The following is a 19,249-nucleotide window of genomic DNA, read 5'->3' as shown; positions in this document are numbered from 1 at the left end:
CAATCCCACCAGGTTGGGCACCTAGGAGCTCAGGGCAAGAGCAGAGTTCACGCAGTCACTGAGGATGCAGGCCCTGCTCCACCCAGGCTCCTGGTCTCCAGCCTCCAGCTGGGCCCCACACAGGGGCTGGTGGGGAGGTCAGAGCTCCACACCTCCACAGCCAGGCACAGCGGGTGGCCGGGTCCCTGTAAACCTCTCAGGACCAGCCATCTGGGGACAGGCAACAGGTGACTCTGTGCCCTCTAGACTTTCCCATAGCAGAAGACACTGACTAGGCAACAGTCCAGCCAGCTGGGACGCAGATCTTTACCCTGTTCCCAAACCTCCCACGAGTCAGAGAGAGATGGCAGGTGGAAACCCCAGAGGCAAGGTCTCCTGCCGGCAGGAAGTCGGGGCGCCCCACCCTCCCAGCTCCCGCCTGCACACAACGCCCAGAACCACCAGGCCTTTCCGAGCCCCACGCCTGTTACCAGGATTGGGGAAAATCTCAGCATTCATTTTTTAAGTTCATCTGGGGATACAGATAAGAAGATCTGGAGGGGGAGAGCCCCACTAGATATGAGCACAAGCTCTAAGACCACAACTGTTAATAGAGGGAAGTCGTGGGGGGGGGCAAGTAAACGGACGGACAGATAACAGGAAAGTCAGCCTATGACAGATTCTCGAGTGTGATAACAGAAACAACACACATCAACGAGGGAGAGAATCCAATGTCTCATCTCAGGATATTTGTTTAAATATTTGGAAAAAAGTCCATTTAGAGCCTCACCTTACACTGTACGCCAAGTTAATTCCAGAAACAACTGCTGATCAGTTCCAGAGGGAAAAACAGACCTTAAGTCTAAAGCAATGAAAGAAACCACAAAGGAGCAGAGGGAGGGGGTCGCGGGACCACCTTGCTCGTCTCTCCTCGGACAGCGGGCCCTCCCAGGGGCTGCGAGATAAGTGTCTGCGTGATAAGTGTCTGCGTGATAACACTCCGTAATAATTATTGCATAATAATGCACAACTGTCTTCGTGATAACACATTCTGAGCCTTTTCCTGCTCTATCTCACGGGTGTACGTGGAATTTCTCAGCGGCCATGTGACGTGCGAGCTCACAACGGATCATGTGCAGAAGCCGGTCTGGGACTCCAGCTGTCTTCTGTTAAACTAGACGTCAAATTTGCAAAAATGTTACCACCACTTTTCTCGCTAAATTTTTTGTTTTGGAAAACAGAGTTTTCATGAAAATATTCTATTTATGCTGACATGTAATGAGTTTATTTTCAAAATAACATTTTAAAACATTCTCTATTTTAATTTATAATATGGTAAACATTTATAAAACCCACATAGGCAGAAGCTCTTTGGGGCTCTCAATGATTTGTAACAAAGGTACAGAGGGATTCGGAGACCAAAGGCTGGAGGGCGGCTCCAGCCCCTCAGCCCTCCAGCAGAGCCTGTGGCGGCCGCCCATGGGCCCCAGCACCAGCACACCCGCTCGAGCTACCATCTGACAGATGTGTGCCAGGCACTCGCCACAGGTGCAATGACACAGCCGTGAACAGGAAGGACAGAGATGTGCCACCTCGTGTCACGGCCTCGTGGGCACAGTGCCCAGTGGGGAACAGATCAGCTACGTACGAGTCAAAGTTTCAGTAAGTTAAAACACACATAAAAAAGTAAAAGCTGGAAACATGTGCAGCAAATATGACACACGACAGGTTAATATCTTTAATATACAACGAGCTCATACAAATTTATCAGACCCCAGTAGATAAGAGCAAAGGACACCAACACCCACAAAAGAGGAAACACACTGCTTCACATGAAGATGTTCATCTCTGCTGGAAACCAAAGAAATGAAAACTGAAACTTGCTATTTTTTCATTATCAGATCAGCAAATACTTAGCGAGATGATAACACTCAGTGCTGGCAAGATGGTAAAACTGGCACATCTGTCTTTGCTGGTGGCAGTGTAAGTGGATACAAAGGTTTCTGGAAACCATTTCGTCAATAGGTAATAAGAGCCTCAAAGGTTTTCATATTCTTTAATTCAATAACCCCACCTCTGGGAATCCACCCTAAGGAAATAAAACTCGACATTGGGAAAAAGATTTGTGCACGAAGATATCCATCGATTTGTGACAGTGAGAAATGAGCAACAGCACTGGTGCCCACCACTGGCACGACTGCCGCAGGGGCACACAGCCATCTGAAGAACAGCCAGCCGCAACGGGGAGTGCCCGTGCTCTCGGTACAGGACTACAACTACGCTGGACCAAAAAGAGAAGCCCTGATGGGGCGGGGCAGCCTGGAATGAGACACAGAAATGTTAAGTTTTTACTTTTTTCTCTTTCTTCTTTATTTTCCAAAATTTCTATAATGTGTAGCTTTGCTTTGATGATGAAACGACCTGGTGGGTTGTGACTTGTTTACAGAAAGGAGATAGTGACATCGCGGTGAGGACTGGGGTCCCTCCCATCTTCTCTATTGCGTGCGTGCTGTGTCAACCGCCACCATGCCCCGTGCTGGGACCCTGAGGGGTGACACGGGAGACCGCAGCTCGCTCACTCACAGTGCATGACCGACCTGCCCTAAACCCGTCTTCTCCCTACGCTGCAAGTGTCTGCTGTGTCCCCAACAGCCCGCTCTCCACCTCCTTGCGGAGCCCCACCTGGGTCTTCACCTCTGAGCCCTGGACCTACGGCTTCCTGTGCAGGAGGCGACCTTGGTCATACAGCGCTGGAGGGAGACGGCAGGGACCTCCACCAGGATCTCCCCCTTCCCACACAGAGCCCCACCTGGTAGCGTCCCAGCTGCTGCTGGCTCCCTTAAGGGAAGCTAAGTCCACGCCCACCCTCCCCACGTGTCTGTCCTCCTAGAGGCCTGACCACCTGGAGTGCGGCTCCAGCGGGGTCCTGTGGCCCTGACAGCAGAGGCTGGTGCATCAGGAAAGCCTCACCTGCCCTTGACGGGGTGTTTCTGCTCGTCTCATCGTTACTCACTCATCACATATTCACCTGGGGCCCACGAAACGGGTCTTTGCCTTTCCCTAGACGTCACCGAAATGCTTCAGGACATTAAGTTAACGCCAAGGCCCCTCTGTTAGGCCAAGAAGCAGCACTTACTCTATTCTCACCTCCAACGACACCGTCAACAAGGAAGCTTACTTACCAGAGGGAGCGCCACACAGACCAGAGAGCAGTCACAATGGAAGCCAAATAGTGTCCACACCACGAAAACATAAGCTCCCCTCCCATGCACCATCAACACTGCCTGTCCCTTTTACAAAGCAACGCCTGTCCCCTTGGACGTAGAGAAGTTATAGCCCAAAATGTACAACAATGAAAGTTATACCCCCCACCTCTGTCTGCGTGCGACCCTCCCGGTCACATGGTCCAGCTCCGGGCTGCAGGAGCTTGATCCCATCCTCTGTGGCAGGGGACCAGGTGTCTTCCAGCAGAGCCACAGAGGGCGCCCAGTGTGGAGCTTCCCCCGAGGGCAGTGCAGGGCTACCCTGAGCCTCTCTCACGTGCTCGTTTCCAACGTTGCAGGGAGCTGTCAAGGTCGCAGATGTGCAACAGCACCAGTCCTAAGGCCACGAACGCCAGCACCAACAGGTGGAACGCAGCCACATCACCGAGACAAACGAAGCGAGTGGCAGCCTCGACTGGGCACATCCCAGGCGCAAAGGGGTGGGCATGGCCGGCCTCGGCCCCGGCAGCTCTGGCCCTGGGACGAGCCGCACAGCTGAAAGGAGCGTCTAACACCACAAACACGGCAGGTCCCAAAACCACCCGGGCCGACCCAGGGCTGGCGGGTGGCAGATCCTGCCGTCCCATGCAGGGTCTCTGCCCTGGCTGGGCTGCACCCCATGGAAACCTTCAAGGTGTCTGTGACCCCCCACCGGCCTCCTTCTCCCCAGGTGCCACTGTACCCCTTCATCTGCAGGCAGACAGAAGACGACTGAGCACAGAGAAAGCGATCTGCACACCCCCCATCAGAGGTCCCACCCCCAGAATGGTGGCCCCACCGTGTGTCCTCCACATTCATGCTTAATGAGCACCATGGTCCCACCTGAACAGCCTCAGCTGGAATCCAGGGGGCCTGAAGCCTGTATTCAGGCAGTTGTTGAGCAGGGCAATTGGGCTAACAGAGTACAATGAGCAGGTGGCAGTGGTCCACGACCCCCAGCAACCACTGAATGCCCTTGACCTTGCGAGGCAGCAGTTGCTTCAGGAACGCAGTCACTTCCCAGCATCGTCAAAACTCTGAGGAAGAGGATGGGCCCCAGGACCCAAGCTCCAGGTATCCCAAGACACAGGTCTTTGGGTGGGCGCGGAGGCCGTGGTTCTCCAGTCAAGCCAGGACCACCCAGAGTGGGCAGGTGAAGCAGGGCAAGAGCGCCCATGCCCCGCGGTCCAGGTGGCCCCGTAACTGCACTCCCTTTGGCACTAAAAGATGGCGGGGCGTCACTGCTCCAAAGGGCCTGGCCCAGTCTCACCAAGAAAGTGACCTCTGGGTGGGCCCCGCGAGGAGGCACGAGGCCACACACCCCCAGGAGGTACAGCTCTGTCCCTCAGAATTAGAACACGAGTGCCAGCTCTGCAGTGGCACCACATTAGGACCGAGGCAGTCCGCAGCCCTTCTCCTTTACAAATGTGCCAAGGCCCTGGGTGGGGTTGCCAGAGGCAGACACCGCCTGCCTCAAGCGCTAATGCTGCGGCCCAGAGGAGCTGGCTCTCCAGCCGTCAGAGCCCAGGGCTTCTCGGACCAAGCCTGGAACCTGAGGGCCAGCCCAGACGTGGGGAGGCAGGCTCCACGGAGCTCCAGAGACGCAGAGACGGTGTGGGTGGCTGAAAGGGCGGAGGCGAAGGCCACACGTCACCTGAATGGAGAAGGGAATGAGGCTCAAGCTAGACAAGGCCCACCACCAAGGGACAAAGAGGGGGAGACTGCACACTGGCAGCTGGGGTGAGGCCCACTGGAGGTCCAGGGCAGCAAAGCGGGCCACGAGCGTCGCCCCCAGCCTGCAGTGGCCTGAGGCATGGACGTGCAGGGACGTGCTGCCTGTCGGGCCTTGATGCAACTGCCCAGTGTCCACAGTCACAACGACCCTCTCTAGCAGGTGAGTTCCAGAGTCCCCCAAATTCCTGGTGCCATCGGAACACTGGCAGCTACAGCCAGGCGCTAATGGAGGTGCACGTTCCAGGGGCTCCTCCTGTTAGCCGCGATATCCGTCCTTCCCAGGGGCAGCAACGGCCATAATGACTGCGTGTTTATGTGCAGAGTGAACCTGCCCCCAGAAATGCTGGAACCACACCCCCAGCAGGGGTCACCTGGCTACTGATAGCAGGGACGAGGCCCCTGCCTGCAACGCTGGGCCCTGGCAGGGCAGGTGATCACTTATGGGCAGGAAGCCAGACCCCGCTCCAGGTACCCACACCAAGCCACCAGCCTGGCCAAAGCTGCTTCTGTCTGTCATCAGTGAGGTCACGGCAAGCAGGCAGGGAGCTGCTGTGGGGGCCAGCAGAGGGTGGAGTAGGAGCTGCCACGACCCTGGTCACGCCGGGAGAGGTCAGCCCCAGTGGTCCGCAGGGTGCCGTGGAGTCGCTGTGACCAAATAGCAGAGCTGTGGTCACCAGAGGAGCTGGGGCTGCAGGCAAGAGAGGGGAGACCTGCGCCGCGGTGCAGGTACGAAGCTGGTAGTACACTAGGAAGCAAGGTGGGTAACAGGGCGCCCAAGAGCCAGGAAGGAAGATCTCCTTAGGGAACAGGTGTGGAGAGGCAGGAAGGGACGTCTTCAAACAGCAGCGATGCTGTCGCACGCACGTTTCTTCTACGCAGCAGAGGGTGTATGCTACCTGGGTGGCTGCAGATGCGACCAGGGTGGCGGCCGATTCTTAAAGGTTCCGCGCTCGGGTGGGCAGGGTGGGAGCTGGACTCGTCCCGCTGGAGGCGGGGTGCACGGGGCAGGGCCCGGTGCCCGTGGCGGCCAGCTGGCGGCACAGCATCTGCCGTTCGCGCACAGCCCGATTCGAGGCAGAAGTCTTCCTGATTTGGGCGCGCCGTGCGTGCCGGAGAGGGGACTTGTAGGTTCGACGCAACTCGGCCAGGAAGCCCTGATAGTTGTTGCGCAAGGGGCTGTCAGGCTGCATGTGGGGGATGGCCCACTTCTCCGCCTCCCCCGTCAGCCGGGACACCAGGAACGCCACTCGCTCGGCCTCACCCGGGAAGCGGGAGGCCTGGAAGATCATAAACCTGTCCATCTGCATCAGGAACCCCGCCAGCTGGCCGGGGTCTCCGGAAAACGGTTCGGGCAGAGAGGTCGGAGGTGTGGTCATGGGTCGGCTCCCGTTGGAGGTGATGGCCGAGATGGGCGGCGTGATCTGAAGCGCCCCCGGAATCCGAGCCCGGGTGCGTAACAGGGTCAGCTCGGCCATCACGCTCTCCAGCATGTTGGTGAGATTGGCCTTTTCGGCCCGCAGGGTGGAGGCCTCCCGCCGGAGGGCAGAGTTGGTGAGGCGCAGGGAGGTCAGGGTGTCGATGACGTCATCTACCTGGGCACTGGCCGAGGCCGCAGGGGCCGGGGATTCGGCTTTGGAGGTCTGGGGTTGGACCATGTTGGCCAGAGGTCAGCCAAAGACTGAGACGGACGGGGCGCGAGGGGCGGGTATGGGAAGCCGCGAGCGGAGCACCTGCGATGCTGGAACCGGGGAGGCCCGAGCAGGGATCAGGGAGAGAGCGGGCTCCGAGGGGACCAGAGAGAGGGCAGCGCGGCCGGGGCAGCAGGCGGTGCAGGCCGCTGGGCCCCTGGACTCCGGGATGCGCTCCTCTATCGCGGCCCTCTCCAGGCCCAGGCGGCTGCGCGGGAGGCTGGATGGTCCCGGGCCCTGAAGGATTAAAAAAAAGGTTTTTACGAGGGTTTCGATCGCAGGAAGGGGCCGGGAGGAGGGGGACGCGGCGCGGGAGGCCGAGCTGGGGGTCAGGGGAGGGCGCCCACCGGGCAGAACAAAGGGCGGCCGCCCCCGCGACGGCGCCGGGCCCGGGGCGCGCGTGTACCTGGCTCTCCACGCTGGCTCCGCGGCTCCGTCTGCCGCGCCGGCCGCCACCAAGATGGCCCGAGCGGGGGACGCAGCGGCCGATGCGTCACGGCGGCGGCGGCCCGCCGGAACTGCTTCCCGGTCAGGTCAGGCCGGCGGCGGGGGGCGGGCCGAGCGGGGCGGCGGCGGGGCCGGGGGCGCGGCGGGGGCGGGGCGGACTCGCGCGGGCCCCGCCGGTTGCCATGGAGACGCCCGCTCCAGCGCGCGCGGCGGCCGAGGTCCCGCCCCGGAAGTGGCGTGCGCGGCCCCGCCCCCTCCAGCGCAGCACCGCCTCCCGGGCACCTGCTGCGCGTCCTTCCTCAGCAGCCAATCAGCGATGACCGTGGATACTGTTATGTTATTATTTCGCTGGGCGCCTTCCTTGTTTTTCTGATTATTCCCAGCACTGCTTGCAACGCTCCTTTTGTATATATTGCAATGATTTTTTAAAAAGGAAGCTTGCTTTTCCTATTGTGACTGGAATACAAATTCAATGTAGTATATACTCGTAGCAAATTTTGGTGTCGCAAAAGTCTTAGGAAAAAACCCTTTAAATCACTCAGAGTCGGTCCACTTGGAGGGAGCACATAGTACTATTTCTATAGCTCCATCTAGTCATTTTTCTATGATATATCTTATCACAAAATGTTAATTTTTGTACCTTACGAACTATTTTGTAACCTTAATGACACACTGAAATTTGAACATTTTCCCGTTAAAGATGCATGATTTTCAATTTTAAATTGCCTAGTGGTACACTAAAATCGTGTACCGCAATTCTTTTAACCATGCTCCTTTTGATAAATCTCTACCGCATTTTCCATGTGCAAGTTTTATGAACCACACTTATATATAAATCCCAGCCCCTGTCTATGCTGTATTCTCCGGGGTACACGCCAAGGAGTGGAACTACTGGGCCAAAGGGTGTGAACTATTCGGACTTAGGATCTGGATGGCTTTCCTGCTTGACCTTGCTGAGCTGCTTCTGAAAGGTCGGTTCTAGGCTGAGGCATGGCTGGAGAGAGAGGACACCCACCACCATGCCAGTCTTTGCAGGACATGGTCTTCAAGGAGACTGAACCGTTGGCAGCCACCTGTGCTCCTCAGGTAGGCCTCTGACGGAGTCCGGTTCACTCATGCCTCATATCACTGGTGCAGCCCCAAACTGCTGGGGTGGGGAGGGAATGTCAAAGGGGGAGGAGGGTTGAGTACACAGACAGAGAAAGAAAGTGAAAGACTGATTTTTACCCAAAAATGAGCCTAAAAATAAAAACTCTGAAGCCCATAAAACATCTAATGCTAAGAATAATGGCCAACAAAATCAATTATCATAATATGAATTAACTCCAGATGAAATTAAAATAATAGAACAGTCTGAAAAAAGACTTTAAAGTAAGCATATTTAGCATCCTCTTTGCAAACAAGGAAGGAATAACATTTGTGAAAAGAACAGATGTTGTGGGTGGGGGAGAGGGGAGGCAGAAATGGAACAAGATGAGGTGGCCGTGAAGAAGTCCGTTTTGAAAGGAGGTATAGTCACCTTCCACTTCCAGGAAGATGGGGTAGGTTTACTCTTCTCTATTCTTTCAACAAATCACAACTGAGAAAAACTCAAATGACTCTACAAGGTGGAGAGAAAAAGGCAGACTGGCTGGGTGGCTCAGGGCCCAAGGAATGACAGAGTGATGGGTTTGCTGGGTATCCTTTTGCATCATATCTCTCAAATTTAGAGCTTAAGAAGCTGGCAACCTGGAATTGCCAATGGGTGCAGACCAAACAGCTTCCCCAAAAGGCCTGCTCTCTCAAGCCACAGAGCCAGGAAAGGGACAGGCTAAGAAGACAGAAAACTTTTAGACAGTAACCACTCTACTCCCACCAAACACTGCAGGAAAATTGATAGCCCCACCACCACCTGTGCCAGCAAAGGCTAAGTAGGGAGCCTAGACTTCCACCCTTGCCAAGCTAAAATGAGGTGCCCCACCCCGCTCCCCAGCTGGAGTGGTATCAGAGAAGGCCAAAAACTTCTCAAGTTTGATGAAATGCATTAAGCTGCACATCCAAGAAGCCCAACAAACTCCAGGTAGGATAAACTCAAACACCTAGACATGTCATAAGTGAACTCTCGAAAGTCAAAGACCAAGAGAGACTCTTGAAAGCAGCAAGAGAGAAGCAAGTGATCCTGGGTAAGGTGTTGTCAATAAAATTAACAGCTGGTTTCTCACAGCATAAATGTATTTCTGTTTGTAACTCTTCTTTCTCCTGTCTTATTTAAAAGACAACTACATAAAGCAATACTTAGAAATCTATGTTCATGAGCGTACAAAAAAAGTAATTTGCATGACAATAATAGCACAAAGGAGGTTGGGAGGAGATGGAGATATTTAGCAGCAAAGTTTGCTAAACTATTGAAATTAAGTTGGTATTAATCCAAACTAGATTTTTATAAGTTAAGATGTTAATTGTAATCCTCAGGGCAACCATTAAGAATATAACTCAAAAAATATGTAAAAGAAATGACAAGGGAATTAAAATGGTACACTAGAAAATATCTATTTCATATGAAAAAAGGCAGTAGAGGAGGAATAGAGGAACAAAAAATAGAACTTATAGAAAACAAATAACCTAATGGCAAAGGAAACTCTACCTTATCAGTAATATATTAAATGTAAATGGATTAAACACTTCATTTAAAAGGCTGAGATTGGCAAAATGGACTTTAAAAAATAACCCAACTCAGTGCTGTCTGCAAGAGACACACTTCGGAGTCAAAGAAACAAATGAGTTGAAAGTAAATGAGTGGACAACGATAGACCATTCAAACTGACCAGCAGAGAACTAGAGCAGCTGTAAAGCAGACAAAACAGAGTCTAAGGCAAAATTGTTACTAGAGAAAAAGGAAGACATTTTGTAATGATAAAAGGATCAATCTATCAAGACAACTTAACAATTTTGTATACACCTAACAACAGAGCTCGGAATACATGAAGCAAAACCATGCAAAAACAAAGGGAGAAATGGGTAATCAGTGATAATAGTGAAAGACTTCAATATACTTTCAATAATGGACAGAACTATACAGCAAGGAAATAGCGGACTTGAACACACCATAAACCACCAGACCTGAGAGAGATCTGTGAAACCCTCTGTTCAATGACAGAGCACACATTCTTCTCAAGGACGTTCTCCATGATGGGCCATATGTTAGGCCATATGACGAGTCTCAGTGAATTTGAAAGGGCTGAAATCATACATGGCACGTTCTTGAGACACAATGACGTGAAGTTAGAAATCAACAACACAAGGAAATTCGCAAATGTGTGGAAATTAAACAACACAGTCTTAGCAACTCTTGAATAACCACTGGATCAAAGGAGAATTCCTAGGGAAAGTTAGAAAATATTTTGAGGCTAATGCAACTGAAACATAATACACCAAAATGCATGGGATATAGCAAAAGAAGGACTTAGAGGGAAGTTTAAAGCTGTGAGTGGCTATGATTAAAAAAAAGAAGAAAGATATCAAATCAATAACCACACCTTCCACCTTGAGAAACTAGAAAAAAAAAAAGAGCAACTAAACTCAAAGCAAGCAGAAGTAAATAATAAAGATTAAAGCAGAGATGCAAAGTAAGGAAAAAGAAAAACAATAGATATAATCAGCAAAACCAAAAGTTGATTCTTTGAAAAGACTGACTAAATTGACAAACGTTTAGTGAGGCTAACCAAGAAAAAAAAGAGGAAAAACTCAAATGCTGAAATAAGGAATGAAAGAGGGGACATTACTACTGGCTTTACAAAAATAAAAAGAATTATAAGGGAATATTACGAACAATTGTATGCCAACAAATTAGACAATCTGGATGAAACGGATAAATTCTTAGAAAGACACAAGCTACCGAAACAAACTCAGAAAAAATAGAAAATCTGAATAGACTTGACAAGCAATGAGAGTTAATTAGTAATCAAGAACTTCCCACAAAGGAAAACCCGGGGTTGGATAGCTTCCCTGGTGAATTCTGCTACACGCTTAAAGAAGAATTAACACCAATCCTTTTCATGTGCTTCCCAAAAGTAGAAGAGGAGGGAAGACTTCTCTGGTCATTCCTGAGGCCAGTGTTACTCTGTTACCAAAACAAGACAAAAACGTCACAAGAAAAAAAAAAGACAGGCTAGTAAACCTTATGAACATAGGCTCAAAAATCCTCAACAAAATGCTAGCAAACCAAATCCAGCAACATTTTTAAAAGATTTTCCACCTTGACCAGGTGGGGTTTATCCCAGAAAGGAAGGATTCGTTCAACCCACAAAAATCAACCAATGTATACATCATATAATAGAATATAGGACAAAAACCGTATGATCATCTTAATAGACATTTGAAAAGCATTTGAAAAAATCCAGTACCCTTTCGTGATAAAAACACTTAACAAACTAGGAATAGAAGAAGTACGAGTATCTCTATTCACAGATGACATGATCTTATATAAAGCAGATCTAGGAGAATACACACACACACACACACACACACACACAACCACTAAAGGTCATACACACGTACAGCAAGGTCGCGGGATGCAAAATCAATATGTTAGAAATCAATTCTATTTCTATATGGTAGCAATGAACATTCTAAAAGTCAAATGAAGAAAATATTTACATTTAAAATAGCATCAAAGAGGGGCCGGCCTGCTGGCGTAGCAGGTACGTTCTCGTGCTCCGCTGCGGTGGCCCGGGGTTCACTGCTTCGGATCCTGGGCGGGGACCTGTGCGCCACTTATTAAGCCGTGCTGTGGCAGGCATCTCACATATAAGATAGAGGACGGTGGGCACAGATGTTAGCTCAGGGCCAGCCTTCCTCAGCAAAAAGAGGAGGATTGACGGTGAGTGAGAGCTCAGGGCTAATCTTCCTCAAAAAATAAATGAATAAAATAAAATAAAATAACATCAAAGAGAATAAAATATTTAGGCATAAATTTAACAAAAGGAGTGTAAGACATGTACACCAAAAACCACAGAACATCGTTGAAAGAAATTAGAAGACCTAAATAAATAGAAAGACATCCTGTGTTCGTGAAATGGAAAACTTATCACTCTTAGGATGGCAATACTCCTCGCATTTATTTACAGATTCAACTCAATCTCTATCAAATTCCCAGCTGTTTTTGTTGTTGTTGTTGTTATTTTTTGCAGAAACGCAGCCTCATCCTAAAATTCATATGGAAATTTGAAGAACCTACATTAGCCAAAGCAATCTTGAAAAGAAGAACGAAGTTGCAGGGTTCATGCTTCTCAATTTCAAAACTTATCTGTAAAGCTATAGTAAGCAAGAATGTGTGGTTCTGGCATAGATCAATGGAATAAAATTGAAAGTCTAGAAATAAACCCTAACATTTATGTTTAATTAATTTTCAAAAACAGTGCCATGACAATTCAATGAGCAAAGAACAGTCTTTTCTGAGACGGCTAGACATCCACCCAAAAGAAAGGAGTCAGACCCCTGCCTCTCACCCTATACAAAAATTAACTCAAAATCAGTCAAAGCCCCCAACGTAAGAGCTAAGAGTATGAAACTCTTTAGAGGAAAACCTAGGGGTAAATCTCCGTGACCTTGAATTGAGCAGTGGGCTTTTTTTAGTTATGATACCAAAGTACAAGTGAAAAAAGAAAAAATAGATAAATTATATTTCACCAAAATTTTAAACTTTTGTGTTTTTACTATCAAGAAAGTGAAATTTCTTTTCTCCACAGAAGGGGAGAAAATATTTGCAAATCATTTATCTGATAAGGGTCTAATATCCAGACTATATAAAGAACTCTTACAACTCAATATTAAAAAGACAAATAATCTAATTTCTAAAATGGGCAAAGTATTTGAATAGACATTTTCTCCAAAGAAGGTATACAAATGGCCAATAAGCACATGAAAAGATGCTAAATGTCATTAGTTTTTAGGGAAATGCAAATCAAAACTATAATGAGATATCACTTTGCACCTCCCCCCCCCCAGTGTTGCTATAAATTAAAAGACACACAATAACAAATGTCGGTGAAGATGTGGAAAAATTGAAACTCTCATGCATTGCTGACGGGAATGTAAAATTGTGCAGCTGCCGCAAAGCAGTCTGGCGGTGACTCGAAAAATTAAACATAGCGTTTCCATATAACTTAGCAATTCTGCTCCTACGCATAGGCCCAAGATCATTGAAGACATGTCTACACAAAAACTTGTACGTGAATGTTCAAAGAAGCATTGTTCATAATAGCACCCCCCCCCAAAAATGGAACCAAGCCCCATGTCCGCCAGTCGATGAGTGGGAAGCAAAATGTGGTCTCACTACACGATGGGACATTAACGACGTCTAAAGAGTAATGACACACTGATATGTGGATGAGCCCTGAAAACCCTAAGCTAAGTGAAAGAAGTTAGATACAAAGGCGACATATTGTATGGTTTTATTTGTAGAAAATGTCCAGAATAGGCTAATCCATAGAGACAGAAAGTGGATTGGGGGTTGCCAGGGGCCGGGGCGAAGGAGAGAATGGAGAGTGAGGGCTGAGGGGTCACGAGTTCTCTTGCTGGGGTGATGAAAATGTTCTGCAATTAGTGTCGATGGCCACACAACATTATGAATGTACTGAAAACCACTAAATTATGTACTTTTATGGTATGTGAATTCTATCTCAAAAAAAATCGATTGCCGTTCGTGATCAGAACTCACAGGAAAATGGGCAAAGAGGGAATCTTCCTCACCTTGTTAGGCAGTCTCTACAAAAACCCATAGCTGACCTGACACCTGCTGGTCCAGGACTGAGCGCTTCCTCCCGAGACTGGGAACGAGGCAAGGCTGTCGCTCCTGCCACTTTTATTCAACATAGCACCGCAAGTTCTAGTCAGAGCGATCAGGAAAAAAGGAAATAAAAGACGTGCAGAATGGAAAGGAGAAAATAAAACTGCCCCTAAGTGCAGGTAGCATCATTGTCCTCATAGAAAATCCCAAGGCATTTACCAAAACAAAAAACACGAAAACCCAACCTCCGAAATTAATAAGTGAGTTCAGCAAAATCACAAGATACAAGATAAACGTACAAAAATCTATTTTATTTGTATATACTAGCAAGAAACACATGGACAGCAAAATTAAAAATACAATGCCACATACAGTCGCTTAAAACAATACTCAGGTGTAAACCTAACAAAATATGTCTGGATTTTTATGCAGAAAACAGTAAAACACTGATGAAAGGAATCCAAGTCTTCTCATACAGCTGCAGTAACTCAGACGGTTCATGTTGCTGGAGGAATAGACCCCAGCCACGTTGATGCAACAGAATGGAGAACCCAAAAACAGACCCATGCAGGTATGCCGACCGATTTTTGACAAAGATGCAAGCGCAATCCAAGGGAGGAAAGACAGCCTTTCGATAAATGGTGAGGGAGCAATTGAACATCCGTAGGATTAAAAAAAAGAGAGAATTTCAGTGTAAGTTGCACATCTTCTACAGAAATTATCTCAAAATGAGTCACAGACTTAAATGTCAAACAGAAAACTGTAAAACTTTAAAATACGTCTATGTAGGATAAAAATCCTTGCCGTGTAGGGCTGGGCAAAGAATTCTTGGACTTGACAACGAAAGCACGATTCGTAGAAGGAAAAATTGATAAGTTGCACTGCATCGCAATGTAAAACTTTTCCTCTGTGAAGGATTGTTAGGATGAGAGTACAAGCCAGAGACCGGGAGAAAATATTTGCAAACCACACGTTCTGCAAAGGACTCGTATCTAGAACATAAAAAGAACTCTCACATCTCAACAGTAAAACAACCAACAATCCAACTAGAAAACGGGCGAAAGACATGAAGAGACATTTGTCCCCAGAGGAGATACGGATGGCAAATAAGCACATGAAGAAATGTTTGCCATCATCAGCCGTTAGGGAAATGAACATTAAAATCTTATTGAGATCTCCTCATACACGTATTAGAATGGCTAAGATAAAAAATAGTGACAACACCGAATGTCAGTGAGGAGGCAGAGAAACGGGAATGCAAACTGGTACAGCCACTCTGGAAAACAGTTTGGCGATTTCTTTAAAAAAAACAAAACAAAACAGTGTGCAACTGCCGTACAACCCAGCGATAGCACTCCAGGCGTTCATTCCAGAAAAGTGAACCCCTGAGGAGGCGCTGGGGTGAAAGGGAAGTGGGCATGGCTGTAAAAGGACAACTCTGGATCTTCCGTACCTTGGCCATATCAACGTCAATATGCTGGTCGTGATGTTGAACTGTGATTTTTTTGCAAGATGTGACCTCTGGGGGAAACTGAGTGGAGGGCACACCGGGTCTGTCTGCGTCACTTCTTACAGCTGCGTGTGAAGTGGGCCTTGGTGGAGAGGCCATCCCTGAGACTTTACTCTGAGACCTTTCGGACACCTTCAAGTGGGATGTCAGGCTGGCTCGGGATGTGATTCTGGAGCTCTGGGGAAATGTCCATTGGAAAGTCATGAATAGACAGACAGTGTTTAAAGCTGGGAGGAGAGTGTAAACAGACAGGAGAAGAGGGTCAAGAATTGGGCAACCCATGGTTTAGCCGTCTAGGAAATGGGGAGGAGCCTGCGGAAGAGTAGCCGCAGGGGTCGAAGGAAACTGTGGGGCCTCGAAGCCGAGAACCAGCTTCTGGAGGAGGAGCGTGCTCAACCGTGCTGACGTCTTCACGTGGGCAAGGCGGCCACCCAAGCTGGGATACTTTTCAGAGCAAAACGAGTTGCTAAAGGTAATTAAACTAATGCATTTTCTGAAACAGTATTTATGGCTCAACACGTTAGTCAATTTTCCTGGGGGCTAGAGCTATGGCCATGTTGCTGATATTTTTCCGAAGGACGCTTTTTTCTTCAATATGGTCTTATCCTTCTTCCTTTTGTCATAGAATCACTTGCAGTCTTACTCAAAGCTGCATTCTGTGGGGATAGATTTAAATCTGATGACATTTTCCATTCAGTCTTTGTAGACTGTATTTCCATCGAGAAAATCCTCTTCCTTCGGGTGCTAAGGAACCAGATAAGCTCAGAAAAGCTCCAGTAAGTGGAGGATGTTCTCAATTCTCTTTTTTGTATTAAAATGTATAAATATTCTAGCTCAAAGATCTCCATAAGTTCAGCCATTTTGACTCCGCTCAGGGTACCGTTGTGCGACAAATACGTTTATAAGCCAAAACTCACCCCCCTCAAAAAGCATATATTATTCTTTTGACCGTTTCGTCAAATTTAGATGCTGCAAAAATTATAGGCCTGCTTCATTTCCTTCCATTCCAGCACGAAATATAAATTTATCTAATTAAAACTAGGAATCTCATCAAAAGATTCTTCCCACATGTTGAGATGATCCAAAAACAATTATGGGATTTTGAAAATTAGACCTCAAACGCCGTTGGAGCTCTCAGCGTTTAATTTCTTCAGCTGCACCCTTGCTTTTGTAGGGGGGAATTTCAGCGTGTCCCTATTGGCGAGGATTGTTTCTAATAATTACAATTCACTAAAGCTTCAAAGCTTCAAGTTCTTGGCACTCATTTAATGAATACTTTGATTAAAGATTTCCAACTGATTTTGGACACAATGCAAGAAAAATTTAAAGGACTCGCTTGCAAAAAGTTCAGTCCCCCTCCAGGGCATGAGGTCAATGCCCAAAGTCGATCTTCAAGGACTCCCACGTTTCGAGGGTCCGATTCGTGACTGCGAAAAAGCCAGCAAGGACGGACCAGGAGCCTGAAGTCTGTTTTGGTGTTCAACACCAACTTTGTCACAAAAATTTTTGTAGCCTAATTTCTCTAACTGTGTACGCATAATAATATTTCTAAATATTGATAACTACAGCTTCTACTTTGATGGATAAAATATCACACTATTTGGATGCAGCTATGAACGATGTGTTTGCTGCAACCTATCCCAGTACATCTGTGCTCCGCTGGTTTTTTAATTTAGTGAAAACGTTGCTTTTTCTCAGGATACTGTTGTAAATCATCTCTGTTACAAAACTCTCTTCATTTACCGGGATTGAATGTGTTTTCCCTTTTCTGCTTGAACTCAGGCTGACAGCAACCCCTTCAGAAAACGACTCGAGTGGCTTAGGAAAGGTGACACGGGCTGGGCTGGAGGGCCTCCCTAGACCACACGCACCGGGGCCCTGGGAAACCTGCGAAAGATAGGTTCATAGAGGCGATATTTGTAAAAGCAAAACCCTGGCCGTAACACCAATGCCATCACAGTAAGCTGGAAAATAAAGTGGAACGATGTATAGCAGATTCTCAGCTTGTAGCATACCTCAGAATCTCCTGGAAGGGTTGACCCCACATCCAGTGTCTGATTCCTTCAACGGGTCTGGGCTGGGCCCAAGAATTTGCATTTCTAACAAGGTCTCAGGTGACACCAATGCTGCTGATCTGGGGATCCCACTCTGAGAACCGCTGCTGCAGAGCAACGAAATACATTTTTTCAGGTATATTTTCCAATTCATTAATTTTTTCCCTGCTGTATTGGAGGCTGCGGCATATTTATTTCTATGTGTTATGCAAAAGTTAATTGCACATGAGTTAAAGACCTAAAAGTGAGTAGCAGAATTCTAAAACTTTTAGAAGAAAATATCGGAGTGTATCATTTGGGCCAGAGGGTTAGGAGGGGGTCCCTTAAATGAACACCAGAACTCAAACTCAGACCACGGGGAAGGGATTGATCAAGTCACTTCACGGAAATGAAACACTTCTGTGTGCACGCGCACACACACGCATGCACACGAGATGAAGGCAAGCCAAAGTAAGGAGGAGAGGAGATGACTGCACAAGTGATAACCCACAAACATGAGCGTCCAGAATCTATGGTGAATGATCGCTAAGAAAAAGAGAATCACCCAATAGGAAAAGGAAGAAAGACTACGAAGAGACAGTTCTCAGCAGAGATCCCAAAAGGCCAGCAAACTGATTAAGAAGTGTTCAGCTCCCCTAGCCATCTAGAAAACGCAAGCTCAGTGCCCCGTGGATGGCCGTGTCCTTGTGCTGTCTCCGTGGGTTCAGTGTGGCTCCTCTCTTCTAGGATTTTTGCTTTCATCTAAGTTTTGAATGAACATGGATTAAAGGTCAAGTCATCATACACTTTTTCTTTGCTAGAATCAGCAATCCTTGCTCCCCTCCCCCATCCCATCTTTCCAGAACATGTACTCCTGCCTCGTTTTTTTGCCTTCGTCTTTAAGTCTTTAAATAGCATCCTTACGTTGTTGTTGCTTACTTAGATTTAGGCATTATCTATCAACTTCCCACTATGGAAGATGATTTAGCTTCCTGTCATGGCCACAAACACCACAGTCTCCTCTCTCTCCCTCTCTCTCCCTCTCTCTCCCTCTCTCTCCCTCTCGCTCTCTCTCTCTCTCACACACACAGCCTTCCTTTCCCTCCCAAGATATCAAGATATCTATATTGCAATTGCTGTTAGATCAGTAAGCTCATGTCCATCTTCCTTCCTGCTCCCCAAACCTCATTTCCGTTGTCTCTTCTGTTCTCTTTGTCCTTGTGGATTAACGTCTTTTAAAAGTCCACGTTTTTTTAACGTCGTGCTAGTGGATTTGAAGAGGAAGGGTGAAAAATCGTGTGTGTTTCCTACACCACCTTCTGTGTCCTAATTTCCGTCCCAATGCCTCCATCTCTTTTTATCTTGTTTACCGTAAGCACAATGTTTCCATAATTCCGAGACACATAATTTTTCAAAGTGTAAATGTTTCTGAAATGAGTGAATTCATCTTACAATTGGTGTCAAAATCTGGCCAGGCCCCAGGCCTAGGGTGGGGCATAGGGTGACCAACCGTCCCACTTTACCCAGAGCTGAAGGGGCTCCCGGGATGGGTCGGTCATCCTGCTCAGGGGTGACCTAGCTGCAGAGGCCGGAGCTGTGACCTCAGCCTGCTTAAGTGTCTGCGCATCCTCGTCACCGTGGTTAACCTATGGACATTGGTGACACTACTAGCATTTAAATTTGAACCTAAACGTAGACACCTAATTTCACTTGTTTTTTTTTTTTAATACGTGAAGTAAAAACTGTTTCTCCTGTCAATACTCTACTTTAAAGGAAAATTCTGTTCCCTTTGAATCCTCTCAATCCTCTGGCCACCAAATGTGGGGAGTTTTTCCCCACACGAAGCAATT

At 47.9% G+C, this 19,249-nt stretch overlaps 1 protein-coding gene across 3 annotated transcripts; it reads right to left on the bottom strand.

Annotated features, from left to right (window-relative positions):
* Positions 1-1,703: 1,703 nt before the first annotated feature.
* RTL6 (retrotransposon Gag like 6) lies at positions 1,704-7,210 on the bottom strand. Of its 3 annotated transcripts, none has more exons than XR_006886160.1 (3): positions 7,050-7,210; positions 3,352-6,880; positions 1,704-2,298 (listed from the first exon to the last, which is right to left on the bottom strand). XR_006886160.1 is itself a non-coding variant. In XM_046646412.1 (2 exons), exon 2 carries the CDS (start codon positions 6,608-6,610, stop codon positions 5,891-5,893), a length of 720 nt encoding a protein of 239 aa, XP_046502368.1. In that variant the 5' UTR covers positions 6,611-6,880; positions 7,050-7,210; the 3' UTR covers positions 1,704-5,890. The 3 variants fall into 3 exon arrangements, 1 of the variants encoding a protein (XP_046502368.1); XR_006886161.1 differs by having other exon boundaries at positions 4,065-6,880; XM_046646412.1 differs by having other exon boundaries at positions 1,704-6,880.
* Between the last annotated feature and the right edge of the window lie 12,039 nt (positions 7,211-19,249).

The sequence above is a fragment of the Equus quagga genome, chromosome 19, assembly GCF_021613505.1.
Source record: "Equus quagga isolate Etosha38 chromosome 19, UCLA_HA_Equagga_1.0, whole genome shotgun sequence".
NCBI classification, from domain to species: domain Eukaryota; kingdom Metazoa; phylum Chordata; class Mammalia; order Perissodactyla; family Equidae; genus Equus; species Equus quagga.
This window is presented reverse-complemented; position numbering and strand designations above follow the sequence as displayed.